Source organism: Ylistrum balloti, unplaced genomic scaffold (genome assembly GCF_031769215.1).
Source record: "Ylistrum balloti isolate Yb309-2 unplaced genomic scaffold, AGI_CSIRO_Ybal_v1 Utg369758, whole genome shotgun sequence".
Classification (NCBI taxonomy): Eukaryota; Metazoa; Mollusca; class Bivalvia; order Pectinida; family Pectinidae; genus Ylistrum; species Ylistrum balloti.
The window spans coordinates 107,786-126,840 of record NW_026781958.1 but is presented as its reverse complement, the minus strand read 5'-3'; the positions used below and the strand labels follow the sequence as shown (position 1 = coordinate 126,840).

At 35.8% G+C, this 19,055-nt stretch overlaps 2 protein-coding genes across 2 annotated transcripts; one reads left to right on the top strand and one right to left on the bottom strand.

Annotated features, from left to right (window-relative positions):
• Positions 1–3,247: 3,247 nt before the first annotated feature.
• On the top strand, positions 3,248–4,282 carry LOC132543555 (uncharacterized). Its single transcript, XM_060207070.1, has one exon. The coding sequence runs from the start codon at positions 3,248–3,250 to the stop codon at positions 4,280–4,282; it is 1,035 nt and encodes a 344-aa protein (XP_060063053.1).
• Positions 4,283–7,617: 3,335 nt separating this feature from the next.
• LOC132543554 (uncharacterized) lies at positions 7,618–9,502 on the bottom strand. Its single transcript, XM_060207069.1, has 2 exons — positions 8,807–9,502; positions 7,618–8,328 (listed from the first exon to the last, which is right to left on the bottom strand). The coding sequence occupies exons 1-2, from the start codon at positions 9,500–9,502 to the stop codon at positions 7,618–7,620; spliced, it is 1,407 nt and encodes a 468-aa protein (XP_060063052.1).
• Positions 9,503–19,055: the final 9,553 nt, after the last annotated feature.

Here is a 19,055-nt window from a genome sequence, read left to right as displayed (position 1 = left end):
CTTACAAATGATCCATAAATTGCAATTTCGAAAATTCTGTATTTGTATATGTTCTTCATTTCTCATGTTAAACAAAAGTAACAAAATTAAAAATAAATAAATAAATAAATAAATAAATAATCTTCTTATGGAAGTATTTGTTTGCTAATGTTTGGTATATATTGCTGCGTATTGGAAACATACTCTGCAAAATCTGAACGCTATTGCTATCCTCTGTAAGAATCCATTCGTACGTGTGCACAACACGTGCTCCGGTATATACAAAATGTGAGTGTACGTGCTCGCGACATTTGGCCGATGAACCTGAAATTGTATTACATTGTAAATGACCGGCTCAGATGTACTACAATGTAAAAACACTTGTCCAAGACAACATCGTTGTAACAGGAAAAAAATGTGCAGAACTCGCACGAGTTCCACCGGTACTTTGTGACATAGAACACAACAGTCATTTCATTTCCGGGTCACATTACGTATCTGGAAATATAGGTTATTTCCCAATGAAACAATTTCTATCTCGTCATATAATGTTCTTGTAGTTTCCGTTTTACAATCAGTTTCAAATAACCCGTGTTAAACTTACAAGTCTTCTGGCATTCCAAAATAAAGTCAAAAACATTTTAGGAATGGTTTGGTTTTTTTTTTAATTTTTCAAAGCACACGTAATATACTCTCATAGTGTACGAATGGAGACACACAATTCTCAAACAAACATTTTAATCTAAAATATCATCATCATCATCATCATCATCATCATCATCATCGTCGTCGTCATCGTCATCATCATCATCATCATTCATCATCATCATCATCATCATCCATACACAAGCATTCAGCAATCATCATTCAACATCAATTATGTATCAACTTATCATAAAAATAGATTTAAAGTAGTAATATTTTATTCTGTTTTCTGCCTTCTTCATTGAATTTTTCATGATAGGAATCTCTCTTTGCGGTAGCTATGTATTTTTTAACTTTATGATGATTCTTAATTATGTTTACTATGTATGTCGAGATAATTGTTAAAACATGTAGAAGTACAGATATACTATTTCATGATAGTGTTAGTTTCGTTTTCAGTTTTACAAACTGTAACCAGATGGCTTATGGGAAAATGGTGTTCCAGCTAATTATGAAAAAATAGAACAAAAAATAAAACCAATCTTTGGTTTCATTCAAGTTATAAATGTACCGTTGATCTAAATATTATTATCAGACCTAATGTGTATCTTTAGTTAATACGATTTATGCTGATGTGGCAAGACATTGAACACTATAAGTAGGTGAAGTAGGATTAGCTTACAAACTGACCAGGAAGATTTCATCACATTTAATTACGCAGTATATACAATTGTATGTGTTCCTATTTCTATATATGTATCATCTATGTACCTATTCCTATATTATGTTAGTATGTATTGATTTACAGATGGTCAGCAATAATTTAGCTAACATCAGCGTAGATTCATGATTCAAGATACATAAGTTAAGTGGGGTTTGATCAACGGTCAAAGAAAAAATGAAAAGAAACAACGACTTGCTTATACTCAATTGGGCCACAAAACTTTTATAAGATCAGAAACCGAACAGAAAGGACCCCTCCTTGACAGTAAAAGGGATTAGCAGTGCTTCTAAAAGTATTTCTAAACTTTGCAAAAAAGAAATTCTGATTTTTTTTCACATTCCCAAAAATATGAATAACAGTTTCTGTTTCAGATTCACAGAAAGAACAGAGTTATTCGGCCATCTGAGTTGGTACAGTATCTGTTGCCGAGTCTTGTCCAGTCGAGCCCTGTCTCTTTCCCTGTCTCTCAGCTCTCCTACTTTTATCCCCATTCCCCTAGATATCGTGATGGAGACGCCACGATCTAACATCCTAATACATGTTAATCAGGAGAATTTCAAATCTCAGGTTTTATCTTTGTCGCGGCGGCATTTTCAAAGCAGATCTGCCGTCCAGAAAGATAGCTAAGTTTGTCAATACAATAGATCAATAGGATTAGTAAATATCAACGCTGTTCACCGCTGTTCACCGTCGTACAGTTACAAATTATCAGTGTGCCTTCATAATTTACACCCAGTCTACAAGATGTTACGTATTGATAAAATTAATATTACACCGATGTAGTCAAAGATTACTGACTTGTGTATCTTGAAATACACTAATATTGAAACTACATTTTGTAACATATACACTCATATTGAAACTACATTTTGTAACATATACGCTAATATTGAAACTACATTTTGTAACACTTTCCACTATATTTGTTTTATACAGTCAGAAGTACGTCATGTAAAACTCTGTACTGAAACCATTTAAGTTTAGAATTATTTGTTATTTTGAAAGGTAAAGAGAAAGTACTTGCCGATATGGATTGATTGATTTTGTATCCTCGAACACATCATGTAATACTCTAACACCCAACACCAGTCTTTTTAGAAAGCAGAAAGTCCTCCACTATTCCGTTTTGGGCCATACCAGTGAGGAGGTTTAAGAGGAGAGAGTTAGCTACCTTTTGCCTTGAGATAAGAGATCAGTAAATTTTCCCGAGCTTTAAAAACATCACACCAAAACATATTTTTACATTTTTCTTGACTCTTATTTATATAATCATTCCCACTACTCATACTGAACAATCTTATTAATATCATTTTCAACTTACTTTTTACATGAACTTTAAAAAATCTTTAAGTTCTAATCCAGCCTATCATCTATAAACCACCCTCAAAATAGCTTTTAATGATTTTAATTATTTCTTTTTACTTTATCAGTTTTCCCATTCAACAAAAAGTCTAAAACAATTGTATTCAAATGATTAGTGAAATTAGTGCTTGGATTTGGGCAATAAATAAATGGTTGAATTTTAAAATTAAAATTGACCCTGTAAGTTGTATAATTCCTATTGGGTCAGTAATCTTCTACTCCAAGTCTTAATAAGAGATTTCGGTATTTCATGCAGATTGACAATAAAATAAATCCCTAATAGAGACCTATGTCCAAGGTCGCAAGGGTCGAATTTTAATAAAACACTTACAGCGCGGGACACTATACCGTTGACAAACATCATTACCCAATTGCTCGTACGATTGAATGCTATAGCTTGCAACTCTGTCACTATACACAGCAGCCAGGCGGTGTACATGTGCTATATTTAGACCATTATGAGATTGTCTAAATATAGCACGCCGCAAGCGCCTGTCTGATACGGATACAAAAAACACACAACAAAACACGTGAGAAATGGCGCAAAAAATGTCAAAGAACAAATGTGGAAAGCTTTATTTCAACGGACAACGGACTGACGATCAAACAAGATTGCAAATCATTGATCTGTACACAAACGGTAAGACGTACCAGCAAATGAGCGATATTACTGGAATCACAAGGGGTGGGTGTCAAAAAGTCGTAAAGCAGTTTGTCGCGTCAGGATCTATCAGCAGGAAGTTACGGCGGTACAGGTCTCCAACAAAAATGACACCAAACGTACTTCAGTTTATTGAATATGAGAAAAAACGGCAACCAAGTATTTATGGAAGGGAAATACGGTCGGATTTATTGAGGAGAAACGTATGTTCACCTGATAGTTTACCATCGGTACGCCAAATAAACAGAGCCATTACAGAGGTACTTGGAATGACGCGAAAACTTGTTCAAAGTGTCCCGACAGAGACCAAAAACCACGATCAAACAATAGAAAATTTTATTGCGAGGGCTATGCAGTTTTCCCCGGAACAACTTCATTTTTTTGACGAGGCCTCAGTTGTACGAACCGCAGGAAATAGACGATATGGCCATGCGTTCAGAGGTGAGAAAGCTATCGAAATTCAACGGTACGCAAGTAATGCTACTTTCACAGTGAATGTTTCATGTGGTTATTTTGGTTTGGATCATTTTGACATTATTCTTGGCCCTTCCAATGCTTATGAAATGTTGACTTTTTTTGATGACCTAATGCAAATGAATAATGACATGGGTAATCCAGTTCTTGCGCATGGTGACTGTATTATCATGGACAATTGTGGCTTTCATCACCACAGGGTTGGGGAGCAGTTGTTACGTGACATGCTAGGCCAAAGAAACATTACACTGTTATTCCAACCACCTTATTGTCCCGAGTTTAATGTGACAGAATATGTGTTCCACTTGATGCGCAACAAACTGAGGGAAAATTCAGAATTCGTGTACAGCTTCACAGAACTATCCATAGTAAATGCTTTAACTTCTATTGACAAATTGTGTTTTCCAAATATATTTCGCAAATGTGGCTATGTATAACAATGAACATTCCTACTTGAAGACTTAAGAACCATTCCTTTTTGACTTCATGATTGAATATTCATCCTTGTGTTATTATTGAGTTCAATATACATCTGCTCCATGTCATCAAAAGTGATTATGGATGAAATAAACTTCCATATAGGAAGAAACTTTAATGATATTTTTTTGTTGTTGTTGTTTAAGATGTATTGAACTTTTTAAAAAGGCATTCCAGTATGTAGGCATAAGAAATTTTGCAATTAACATGATTAAACATAGGTGTTTGAAAAACTATGCCGCCTAGAAGTCGCTTATGAAGGGTCATCCATTTACAGATTTATTTCAGCCTCAAACATTGATGTTTTCCTCAAATCGAGATGATGGATAATCATGTTTTAGTGTTGGTTTTGTGCTACAAGTTGTAATATGAAATGCCCTTATGCTTTGTGCCCAAAATCTCACATTAGTGCAATGTTCATGTTTTCAAAATATTTAGCAACATCAAGACTTGAAAAAGATTTTTCCTTATTGAAAAATGATGGAAATCTATATATGGTCCAAATGAAGACTTAAAATATTTTCAGTATTGTGTATTTAATGTTAAATATCACTTTTTTTCTCTCAGATTTATGAGCTGTGGTCTGGAAAACTATTTCCTGGCTCTTCATATTATTGGAAGGGGAGATAACTCTTTCCTTTTCCAAGCTTTTATAAGGACAGAAGAGATGTCTGTCATCTAATCTATTCAGTCTGAGAACACAATAAAAATAACAGGTTAATGTCAATCTGCTAGGTGATTCTACAATACATTGTTATTTTCCTTTCAATTGTAAATATGGACTTTGCATTAACTATACAGTGTAAATTTATAATACTGTACCATTTCAAACAAGTACAAGCCACCAAGGGAGGGGTCAGTGGTCTCAATACTTGTAGCTGTAAGAATATCAATATATTAACTGGCATGTTACATAGACTGTTTATATTGAATCTTTAATGTAAGGTGTGAAAACTTAGAATTTTACAAAAAATGCCAAATTAAGATTGGTGGTAACAGAATTATACATACTGTACTAACTATTTAAAAAAAAAATTAATAGGGCTTTTTCTTATGCGAGTTGATCATATAAAAAATAAATAGGCTTTCGATGTGGTAGCCTTCATTATTTTTGTTGGAGCAAGGTAGTTTAACATAACACTGTTCAAAGCTTAAGTAAAAAAAACCCAAATTATTTGTAATGGTGAAATGAAAAAAAATTAAGAAGAAATTCCTGGTCATAATTTGAAAAAAAAGTTTTCATGCTTGTTATCCTTACTGCTTGGCATGCCTGTTGATGTATAACAATATATTATTAGTTTTGAATATGAATAGATATATACATTAATCATTACCCATGGACTTAAGTCATCTTATTGCAATTAGAGCAGCACAGGGATAAAAACGGCCATAGGTGGAGAAATACACTGAAAAATTGGAATAAATTTGGCAAAAGTATTGCAAATCGATATGAAATGTAGAAATAGGAACTTTTTCTACTTTGGAAATTATACATGGAATATTTCAAATACCAGTATCTCTGGAAAATGGTGACAGATTTTGATGAATTTTAAGATTTGGTGGATAGAAAGCAATGTTCATGTCTAAAGTTATTTGATGGAAACCATGTGTGGACAAGCAAATAGACAAAAACAACATGGTTGTATGTCATCTATTTAGTTTAATTTCAAGATCAGTTGGGTACAACTCGAGACCTATGGAAACCTAGCAGGAACATTGAGAAAGATTAGTGTAAAGGTATTTTATAACAAAGTTTAACAATCAAAATCAAAGATGGCTGACCTTTCAGCCATATTGTTTTTTGGATCAGTCAGCAGTCTGTATATCAGAGTATTGTTTAAGGAACCTCCACTGTTGATGAAGGTCGACATATTTCATGATGAGCAAAAAATTGAGTACTGATAAGAGCACTTTTTTACCTCGAGGTTAAGGACAGGTGATTTATTGGCCTTGAGGTACATTTTTATATTTCAGTGACCGATATAAGTTTGTGTTTATTGCCCCGTAAACAGCCAGGGTCATTTTGAGGCGGGGTCTCCTTGTGGTAGTTGGTGATTACCTCACTGAACAACACGCGGGAGGCCCTTTGCATGCCATCCAAAGCAATTAGAGTGAAGTGTCAAGGACACAACCAACAACAGCACAGACCAGTCAGTCCTTAGCTTCCCGAGAAACACAAACTGACACCAGCAGTGAGCACCTAACACGCACCTCGGATCTTCACATGAGGAAACGTGACCAATGCTCTAACCGACTGTGCTTTCGCCGCCCCCGACCGATATAAGACTTATATGGCACCATATTATAAGCTGTGTACATCTGCATCTTACTTCAGAATGAGAATGTGCTCATGAAATTTCTTACACTCGACTATGGATTTTGTGCTCAAGCCTAAATTTTTGTTCCAGTTATTATTAACATAATGACTACAATATAATGATAATGACTAGTCAATGAGTTTGAAGATTCTCTAAGCAAAACACTTTTCAATGTATAAATATATGTCTTTTGATCATTTGACAGGACAAAAGTGACTAACAAGAAAGTAGGTTTGAGCACAGAATCAAAAGATTGAACCAAATATTACAGAATTCAAAAGGGAAGTAAAACAACAAGATCAGCATAAATAAAATTCAAAATACTTTTAATCATGAAATTGTCTTTAAGCATAACATACACACTCTTGACTTTGTTGAACACTAGCATCAAGTTATGAAGTCTTTGATTTTAATGATTTCAAAAAACAAATTAATGTCAAACTGTTTTCATATATCTGTATGTTGTAAAGACATCCAATGTACATAGTTTACTTAACTACATACCCCTGCACAGAATAAAATCTTCAGGTAAATTAAATTACCATGGGTTTCATGTAAAACTTTGCATGAAGTAACTGTATGTTTAAACAAGGCTTGTGCAGTACACAGAAAATGCACAAATATTTTTTGATGTTATCATAATGCTCCTGGCACAATAACAAGAAAGAAAACTTGTTGGAAAAGAACATGAAATAACCAAAAGACAATGTAACAGAATTAACTATTGGTACTTTGTGAAATTTGGCCTAATCTTTCTAATCAAAGATCATTTTCCATTTTACCCTATAATATTAAAACTGAAATATTAATTTCACTTTCGGAATGTGATTTGATATTCCCATATTTTCCTTTTTCATTATAACTGACTGCTTACAAAAGTCATTGCTCTGGTAGTATTTAAAACTTTCTATTAAAACCAAAGCTACAATGAACCATTCAACCTATTGTAACTGCAACAAATCAACTGTTCAATAAAATCACTCAGGGGAAGGTGGGCGAGGAGTTTGAGGTGGATCCAATGGTAATGGAGGGAAAATGTCTTGTCCTTGGAGGACTGGCACTTGTGGTGGAGTTGAAACTGTACAAGTGGTAGGTACACTTGGTGAAGGACTGCCAAACCACATGCCTGCAGAAGCATGACTATTGTAGCTGATGTGATTCTGGTGGTAATTGTAAGGATACATTCCTCCAGGATACATCCCTGGCCAGACTTGGTACATTGAGTTACCATCTGTTGGCAGAACTGACATTGTAGGTACTTGGTAAGAACTGTATGTTGGTATACTGTTTATATTTGTACATGTTGCAGTACCAGTACTGGTGCTGACAGAAATGGAGAGTGCAGTTCTCTCCCTTGCTCCTGAAGATAAATCTTCTTGCTCTAAATTGAACTTTGCAGATACCATCTTTTTTCCAGCATTCAAAAGACCCTCCAGATCTTTGGAATTCATTGTAGAGAGATTGGCAGGAATTTTTCCACTGGTCGCAATTTTTATAAACCTCAAATCCTTTTGTAGTGCTTGATGACCATCTTTGCCAACATATTTATTTTGGAAAGCAAACTGAAGCCTTGGCTTCAGCATTTTTACAAAGTTAGTTGTGTTGTGCTGTAGGAAAGCCTGTAGATTTGTGATTTTTTCTTCATTAGACTTTATTTCCTTCTCCAGGTTTGATACCTCCTTTTCTGCCTGTAAATAGATCAATAAAATATCACATGAAAGTCCCTGGCATAAATATTAAATATTGAGAATATTGGGAAATCTAAAATACAACTATTTTTCATTTGGCCTAATTGAATTTACAGTAAATCAGTGACGCAAAACAAAAAGCACAACGTATAATGTCATTAATAATCATGTAATTTCAGTATTTAGTATTTTAAGGCTAGTAAGAGAATTGGTATGATAATGCACTTTTTAAAATAAGCATTCTTTTGCTAATAAATGTCTTGGGTTTTTTTTCTATTACTAAGCATCAATAATTAAGAAAAAAATAACAATCATGTCAACAAGTACTTGTGGATGTGAGAAGTAAAATCAGCGACGTATAAACAAGACATTTATTTATACGTCCCCGGTAAATTTCATGAAAAAAATCCGACGTTCGATATAAATACGTACAGGATAGCATGGACTTTATTAGTTCGTGAGGATAGTATACACGTACCTCCATAATGGACTGTTTGTAGTCTTTATGCTTTGTTAAGTTGCCGCAATTAATGTATCCCTCACACTTGTCAAATGGACACGCCTGATTGCCGCGATTTCCATGTGCCTTGTGTCCGCGGCGATGACACTTGTCACAGACTGTTTTCAAAATAACTCCACCAGGTATGGCCATAGGTTGTAATGGTTCAGGTACCATTCTCATATCTTTAAGTTCATTCTTTTTGTGTAACATCAAGATTGTTAATGAATCCCGTTCGTCTTTTAATTTCTCCATCTCCTTCTCGAGAAACGGCTTCTGATCTTCGTATTTTTCAGCGAAAACATCATGGGCATGGTTAGCAGGCTTACTATCATTGATGCTGTTTTCGTCTTCAACACCGAATAATCTTTTAGGATACCTTTTGAACTTACTTGTAGATGCAACATCAATTATATTTTCAGTGGAAACAACCTCGTGGCCTTCAGATTCAGCTTTAAATTTTTTCTTGGTGTCCGGAGTCTGCATGTTACATATGCGCTCAATCAACATGCGTTTAAACACGACGGGAATGTTCATTGTCTGCACTTCGCTCGGCCTAAGGTATTTAAGGGTCTCTTTGCTGGTAACAGAAAGACAAAACAATTCTTCCTTGTATGGAAGGAGTCCAGGGTCAATGCTCCGAACAAATTCCTCTGGAGTTCTTTCAGTGTCCATCATCAGAGATTATTGGCGGCAGTCACTGTCACTGCCGTTTCCGGTAACTGCGCATGCTCACATAACACACGCTGGGCCATCTAAATATAGCGCAACTGCAGAAGTTGGTGTACAAGTTACCTGTGTTAATCGCACAGATCACGACACAGCTTGACAAGTGCGTTTGTCAACGGTATGACGTCCCGCGCTGTAAATGACTTCTTATGAACGTAAAGACTGATATATACCAGGTGAGCGCTGCATGCCCATTGGGCATCTTGTTAATGTATAGTTTCTATTTTCTAAGCCAAAAAGTATATTGTAGGTCCCGCCCACACAATGTGTAATGTGGAAACATAGCGCGACACAATCACATACCTTGTTATCGAATCCTTAAATCCCTGATATCATTGGAAAACTTTCTCACACCGACACTTACTGTTGCGCTGTTACGATATGTCAAACAAATCGCGTGATTGTTCAATGACTAGGATATATATTTATCCGTTAATGTCACCGATTACACAACGTTATAAAAACACATAGTTTTCTAGACCATATTAGCTCTAGATCTCTTGAAGTTTTCATCATATAGCAAAAACTTGTCGTTTAACAGTGTCAGATGAAAGTCTGCGCTTTCTTCTGTCCCCACCAGAATTACGTTATATTTCCGTCTACACTGAATGAGTTCTTTACACATCTGATTCTGTAAGCCTCCCTAAGTCTTTCCTGGTTGTGCTTGGTTGGACAGAATTACGTTCATTATTCCGTCTACACTAAAAGTAGACTTTACACATCTGATTCTATAAGGAGCAATGGACATATAATGTTTGGCCTATTGATATAGTGGACAACTTTTACTAGCTTGGTCTAGTATTCTACTATAATGGCCTTTTTACTTCAGTAGCATTAGATAACATTGCGGCCAAAGGCAGAAAGGCTTGTTTTTTATTGAACAGAAAATTTAGAAATTTAATGTTAAATTGTGAAACAAAGTTGTCATTATTCGACACTTATATTACTTGTTTGCTTAACTATGCTTGTGAAATCTGGGGATCCAGTCCTGCAACCTAAACTGATAAAGTACATTTGCAATTTTTAAAGAAAGTTCTTGGAGTTAAAAAGTAATTAATTCTATATTTCACTTCGAATTAGGACAATTTCCTTTACAAATAAAACGTAAAATATCAATTATAAAGTACTGGTTAAAGTTACTGAGTACTAATAATTGCATTTTGAGATCTTGTTACGAGGATCTTGTTGAATTCAATTCGAATAAATGTAATTCTAAAACTAATTTTATTTATCAAGTGAAACAGGAATTATGTAGAACAGGCTTTTATGATCTTTGGTTAAATTCGTTCATATTTAGTTAAAAACAGTTTGGTGTTCTTATACATCCAACGTGTGAAAGATTATCTTATTCAACAGGTGAGAAACATTCTAGAAAATTCTTCCAAATGTCGTTTGTATAGACACATTGTTGATAATTATGATATGAAATTTTACCTCAACAAATCTCTCACTTATAAGTATAAAAATACCTTCAGTAAGTATCGGTTACCGTCCCATGGATTAAGTATAGGGCAGATATAACGGTATTTCAATTATAGTAATGACATCGAGGATGAAACTCTTTTTCATATTATTATGTCCAGTTTACTCAGAGCTCAGAATCAAATATATTAGACCCTATTACTTCCGTCGTCCGTCTTTTGATACAACTTATTGTCCTGCAAAAATGTGAAGAGTTTGAGAAATCTTAGAAAATATTTGATTCAAGCTACTTCTTAAAGAAAGTCTCTTCTTAACATTTAATCAAATGGTATATTTTCTAGCTTATAATGCTGAATGTCACGGTAGATTTCCATTGGTACACGTATGTTGATGGTGTTGTAATGTCCTCCTCCATCTCGCTGTAATGATATTTAATATTTAAATATTATAATATCACACCGTCTCAGTATCCTCTCTTGGCATAATCACGTGATCGTCTGGTGAAGATGTCGTGTCGAAACTGCTAGACTTTGTGAAGCGTTCATATCACTTTTGACGTTACTTTTATCCAACATGGAAATGCTCTGCACATGTGTTTTCATAGTTTTTGTTCATCATTCATATATACACACGGTAATGTCCTTCATCATTTATGTTGTGAAATATTCATAGTGATCAGACAAGTCATAAACTATGTTAAGTTCCATTAACGGGTTCTTGTGTACAAACTACTCCAACAGAACCAAACACCGAAAGAGGTATTCACGTCAGCCACTGCCTTATAAAAGGGACTCGTCACGTGATTTTGTTGGCGCCATTGGTCGGTTTTGGAGCTTGGCTTCCTCACAAAATAACATGCCATTGTCAGTTTTCAGGCTAAAGTCCAGATAATCATAGTAAAAATAACCAGTTTAGTCAAGATTAGGTCAGCAATCGCTACTACATATAATAATGATACCTCGAATGATAAATAAAGAGAAAAAGTACTTGAAATAAAACTAGAGTATTTGAAATAAAGAGAAAGGGTTTGTCATTATTGGTGAAGGAAGTGTCATATTTCTGGTAATTGTTATCAAAGCTATTATTTGGATTATCTTGTGATGTCTGCGTCTTGGGTTAAGTGGAAACCAGACAGTTTCTTCAAAGATTTGGGTCTACCAGTGACATTGCGTGCAGCTTCTAACTGAATATTTTCCAGAAGATCGGATTGTGCTTGGGCGAGATTGTCCCAGATATTATTGTTTCCGTATTCTAATATTGGCCTAATTAAAAGAAATACAAGGTTTGCAGGCAAGAGTGGTTTAAAATAAACTTAAATTTCCGTGAAATATTTAACTTTGGCGAAACCGTTGTTAGTAAATAGTTAATGTTAATACTCCAACTCCGATTATTAGAAAGAAACACGCCAAGTTGTTTGTGAGATGTAACTTAGGAAATGTGAGTATTATTCATTACTAGTGATGATAGGTTAGGAGTGACAGTTTCCCGACTTATTAGAAGTGATTCAGTTTTAGTAGGATTGAAGTTCACTAACCAATCTTGTGACCATCCGTGGACCCTGACCTTAACCCTACACGTATCATAGGTGTATCAATAATAACATACAGGGGTATGTCGTCTGCAAATAATGTAACAGTGGAGTTGATGTTTTCCACAATATCATTTATAGATATAAGAAAAAGAAGAGGTCCAGGAATAGAGCCTCGTGGCACTCCTGAATTAATATAGGACCAATTAGAACGTTAAACATTAATAACAACTCTTTGTTTCTTGCTGAACAGATAGTGCTCGAACCATGAAAGAAGTGGACCACGAATTCAAAAACTGGATAATTTACGCAGAAGACCTTTGTGACAAACACGATCGAATGCTTTGCTAAGAAGACCATTCGTATTTCCTTGCCTTGGTCAAGTGAATAATATTATCATTAACGATAGATAGAAGCTAGTTTACCCACAATGTAAAGATGACATCTGTTACTTATGTATGCGAACAGTATCTCTAAAGTTAAGAAGGAATAATCAAGTTACTACTATTACAATATGTACATGTAGGATGGATAGGTAATCCAATATCACAAAATGGTTTATGTATTAGTACCCCAATATCTCCAAGATCTGCACGTAACAACTTGGCATTCAGTCCTAACACTCGCACTGCTAATACATTCCGTTCTATCTCCTGTCGTACAAGCGTTATAAAAAGTCTTTCTTGCCTTCCGTAATTGGTCCATGGAATATGTTTCCAAATAGTATAAAATGTGATCCTCCAATAAGGAAACTCAAAAAACATCTAAACGAGCCTAAAATTAGAGTTAGCAGAATGGGGCAGATTCTGCAAGTCAGACTACGAACGGAATGCAGTTCCCTCAAATTCTACTTGTTTACAAAAAACAAAAACAAAAAAAAAAACTTGCTATTAGTACACTATTTCTATGTAATGATGGAAACAAATGAACATGTTTTTATTGTATTGTCGTCACTTTGACCAACTGCGCGTACGTATCTTTAGTGAATTATTTTTCCAGATTTCAACACAATTACTACTCTTTAGCAGCGAGGAACTGTCTGTAGATGAAAACAATAGGATCTTCTCGTGTGTACAAAACTTTATCGTAAGCTCCAAGAGATTTGATTGAGGCTCTGTTACTTTTGATTTGAATTCTACAGCTTTGACATTAGACTTTTCACATTCTCGCAGCCCTTAAACATCTGCAGTTTATGTCTGTGTGCATTAATTTTCTAAAATCTTATTCTTTTGGCATGGCGGGGAAACTCCTCTCCCTCCTCCTCTCCCTCCTCCTCAACCTACCCTATCCCTTTCTTTTTTAATTCTCCTTATTTCTCATTAGCCACACTTTTGCTGGGTCTTGGCCGTTTATACTGTGCCTCGTCAAATTTAATGACTTAATATTTGCAGCGGATTAATATAATATTTCAACACTTGTTTCCGTATCTAATTCATTTGATGTGTTTTGAGGGCTACTGTACACTACTTATATCATGAATTGAATAAAGTTTATATCAAATCTACAATTTTATCAATGATAAATGATTGATAGTAATTTCAGTTTCACTTTTCTTAACTTTTAGCCTAAGGGCCCATCAATACATTATGTGTAGACAGACACAGGATACAATGAGTACCTTACACAGACACAGGGTTCAGTGTGTACCTTACACAGACACAAGGTACAGTGTGTACCTTACACAGACACAGGGTACAATGTGTACCTTACACAGACACAAGGTACAATGTGTACCTTACACAGACACAAGGTACAATGCGTACCTTACACAGACACAAGGTACAATGTGTATCTTACACAGACACAGGGTACAATGTGTACCTTACACAGACACAGGGTACAATGTGTACCTTACACAGACACAGGGTACAATGCGTACCTTACACAGACACAAGGTACAATGCGTACCTTACACAGACACAGGGTACAATGTGTACCTTACACAGACACAGGGTACAATGCGTACCTTACACAGACACAGGGTACAATGCGTACCTTACACAGACACAAGGTACAATGTGTAATTTACACAGACACAGGGTACAATGTGTACCTTACACAGACACAAGGTACAATGTGTACCTTACACAGACACAAGGTACAATGTGTACCTTACACAGACACAGGGTACAATGTGTACCTTACACAGACACAGGGTACAATGTGTACCTTACACAGACACAGGGTACAATGTGTACCTTACACAGACACAGGGTACAATGTGTACCTTACACAGACACAAGGTACAATGTGTACCTGAATATAGTCAATAATCTAAAATGTGATAAATATTTGTCATCTAAACATTTACAAAACTATTAATTTAAAAATAAAGATATTCAAACATTTGACAATAAATATGAGATAAATATCTTCATACTTAATAAAGTTTTGAGAATTAGTTGAATTAAAATGTAAATATTTTAAAACATATCCTTAAATTTTTATATTTAAAAACAAGTATTATGAACATTACGAACTTAACAAAAACAACTGCTGGTTGCCAACAGCTGCTGTTGGAACTGATACTACTTTAAGGGACCAGATTATAATTACACAATATAAAATTGCTCTGTAGGGGATTTAAAATGTTGGCACTGACCAGAGACATTCCGAGATTTACCCTAAATGGTAACCGAACTCAACAGATACAAGCCTTTGTTTGTTAATTACACGTGCCAAGCAGTCACACAAAAGTACATTTTTGAGCTAGACATAGACGCTTCAGGAGGCTTTGTTATTCTGCTTTCTGACAGGTACAATAATCAAATGCCAATCAACTGGTCTCAAGTACTATCATACATTGATTAGTCGATGGCACAAATGGTCTTTAAAGCGAAAGGTATTTAACGTCCAATAAAAGACTAAAAAAACTTCATCTGTTTTTAAAAAGATAATTTTAAATTCCACGAAAAGCACTTCGCATTTGACAACAAACATTTTGTAGAATAGCATCATTCGAGACACTACTCGGTTGTCTGCGTATTAAACATTACGAGTTATTTCCCCTACTAAAACAAATTTATATTTACTTCTTTTGCCAACATTTTTGTAATCGTAGACATGAAATTATATTGTTTAATTTTGGTATAAAGTAAATGTAGCGTTAAAAAAGAAAGAGCATTCAGTCACAAATATTGTTTGATCAGTTTGCTATTTTTTATTTTTTAAGAAGCTTAGAACGGCAAAATAGTTTTTGCGAAATCTTCTACTACTGTTAAATACATTCCAGGGCCCAACAAAGTTTAGCGAAAAGAACGTTTTTGGGACTTGCAGGGCAAGAGTCCTGCAGAATGTAATTGGTCGATAAGGTATTATATAAGTCTTGTATCCCATGCGGAGACTAGAATTTCCCGTCGCTCTAATTTTCAGAAAAGAGATTTGTAAACTGCCTTTGGAATATGGAACTTATTTGGAAAGACGTAATAAACAAAGATTTTTTTTCCAAGGAAAGAAATACATATTTAGGTTTTTACAAGACTATCACTGCGGGTAATGTCACGTTATATGTCTGGTGGATTGATATACGTACCACATCAAGTACATGTATATAAAATGGGATTTGTGCACATGTATATATATGAAACCGTTCCCAAACACAATTTAGAATTTTATATTTGACGGATGACAGTTGAACTCAATATACGGGTTCAGTTAAAGGAATGGAATGACGTATGTGTGAATTAAAGGGGATATTACGGAGAGTGTTTTCTTCGTTTAAAAGATTTCAAGAGTAAGATATGTTTTGAGACGATGCAAGTGATGTTTATTAGCCCAGAAGACAGGTTGGCTCCGCCATTTTAATCGTCGAACTGTTTAAAAAGTTCTGCTGCTGTTGAAGTCACAATGCTAAAAATCCATTATCGAATGAACTGATTACGTTAAAACCAAAATATAGACTGTAGTCTAACAAGTGGCATATAGTGCCTGTATCGCGGTTTTGCTTTATCTAAACTAAAACGGATTCTGAACCTTTATAAACATTCCTACAGAAGACGAAGGATTCTAAATTTTTCTACTGGGCCACAGGCGTTCCGCCTCACTCCCACTTCTTCGAAGCCCGAGACCTATCAGGGGAGGGGAGGTCACAGATCCATCAGTTAAAGGTAAAAGGCGACCCCCTCCAATTTACATCACTTGCTAAATTTCCACTGCAAATGTAATTCAGATATAGTTATTATGAGATGGCAGTGTGATGTAATGCACACCCTGCCTTTGGCTGACCCACGGGTTGTTGGACTGGACCAAAACAGACCCAACTGGTTGACGTTTCAACCACCGTCTCGTCAATTCCATGGTAGGTATATTCAAATACTCTTCTTGAATAGAAGGGGTCTTTCCTGATAATTAGGCGGGAGGCCAGCAACATGTTATCTAGGGCAACTGAGTTGAATGATCAACTATCACACATGTCGGGGTCTCGATAGTTCTGTCGGACCTTTCTTAACCTCGTATAAAGTTCAGCTCGTAGATCGACCATCCCTATCTGACCTACCTATGATTGTATATCTCCAGAAACTGAGAAACGGACCAGGTCTTTGCTATCATGATTGTGTCCTTTTCACAATTCACCCTAATTGCTCTGGAAGACAGATAACTGACCTCCTATATGTTGTTCAGTGAGGTAGCCACCAGTTTCCACAAGAAGATCCCGCCTCAGAATAATCACGAACAATTAACACTAGCCATTACAACACGAGGCCGCCAGTAACACGAATCCATGGCTGGTGACCAAACCACACAAACTGGATTTTCTCCTACTGTGCATTAAATCAATGTTCTACAGTAATGACTTAGCTTGTGTGCTAGTTTAACATCCTGTAGATATTTATTACACGAATATCAATTATTGTTCCTCGATCAATGGAACTATCGTGTAACACATATTCGCTTTTGTCATTCATGTAACTTGCACACGCATTTCTGTCAAGTCTATTTAGCTAGTCTTAGCGTCTTCGCAACAGCCGGGTCATGAATCGGTGTCAAGAGGGACACCGAGAGGGACACCAAGAGGGACACCATGAGTGGAAAACAAAGAACAGAAAGAAAGAGCAAAGTGGAGTGAAAGGATTTTTTTACAAAAAAAAAAAAAAAAAAATCGCAAATGTTGCAGTGTGATACATTGACGTCAAACACAGATATGATAAAATCTCAAATAAAAAACAGAAAGAAATCTAGAGGAAAACAATAATTGACGACTTGGTCATTAATTAATTTTGACGTATAAGACAGGTTTACGATGAATACAGGACTATTTAGCCGGACCTACACGTAATAACTTTTCAACTACGTTATTAGATGAAGGGAGATAACTCTAATAAAAATAAAGCAAAACGGCCCATCGATATCTATATAGAAGTATTTACAGATTAGACAATGGTAACTGTCGACTTATAAGATTTCCATGTTTAGAATATCTGAACGCGCGCATTTCGCTCAAATCTGTAAAATATTGGTAATTTCTTGTGATGTTAGGTGATAATTCATATATAATAATTTTATAGTATATCACATAAATTTATTGTAAAATTATTAACTAATGAGAAAAATAAGATCAGATGATTCAAGGCTCATTCAGCAGCTTGAGCGGTATCACAAAGGAAGTGACCCAAATACCAGTACAATACTACAAAATTTATAACTGTGCTGACGACACAATCCGATCAGACATCTGAGTCCTCGCAGTACAATACTACAAACTTTATAACTGTGCTGACGACACAACCCAAACAGACATCCGAGTCCTCGCAGTACAGTACTAACTTATAACTGTGCTGACGACACAACCCGAACTGTGCTGACGACAGACATCCGAGTCCTCGCAGTACAGTACAAACTTATAACTGTGCTGACGACACAACCCAAACAGACATCCGAGTCCTCGCAGTACAATACTACAAACTTATAACTGTGCTGACGACACAACCCAAACAGACATCCGAGTCCTCACTGTACAGTACTACAAACTTTATAACTGTGCTAACGACACAACCCAAACAGACATCCCGGGTCTTCGCAGTACAGTACTGCAAACTTATAACTGTGCTGACGACACAACCCAAACATCTGAGTCCCCGCAGTACAATACTACAATCTTAAAACTATGCTGACGACACAACCCAAACAGACATCCGAGTCCTCGCAGTACAGTACTAACTTATAACTGTGCTGACGACACAACCCGATCAGACATCTGAGTCCTCGCAGTACAGTAAAAACTTATAACTGTGCTGACGACACAACCCAAACAGACATCCGAGTCCTCGCAGTACAGTACTAACTTATAACTGTGCTGACGACACAACCCGATCAGACATCTGAGTCCTCGCAGTACAGTACAAACTTATAACTGTGCTGACGACACAACCCAAACAGACATCCGAGTCCTCGCAGTACAGTACTAACTTATAACTGTGCTGACGACACAACCCGATCAGACATCTGAGTCCTCGCAGTACAGTACAAACTTATAACTGTGCTGACGACACAACCCAAACAGACATCTGAGTCCTCGCAGTACAATACCACAAACTTATAACTGTGCTGACG

Excerpts from the sequence above, each read along its gene's own strand:
- LOC132543555 (XM_060207070.1), top strand. The coding sequence starts at position 3,248 with ATGGCGCAAAAAATGTCAAAGAACAAATGTGGAAAGCTTTATTTCAAC.
- LOC132543554 (XM_060207069.1), bottom strand. The coding sequence starts at position 9,502 with ATGGACACTGAAAGAACTCCAGAGGAATTTGTTCGGAGCATTGACCCT. Across the intron at positions 8,329-8,806 it reads ACAAACAGTCCATTATGGAG|GCAGAAAAGGAGGTATCAAA; the intron begins GTACGTGTATAC and ends ATCTATTTACAG.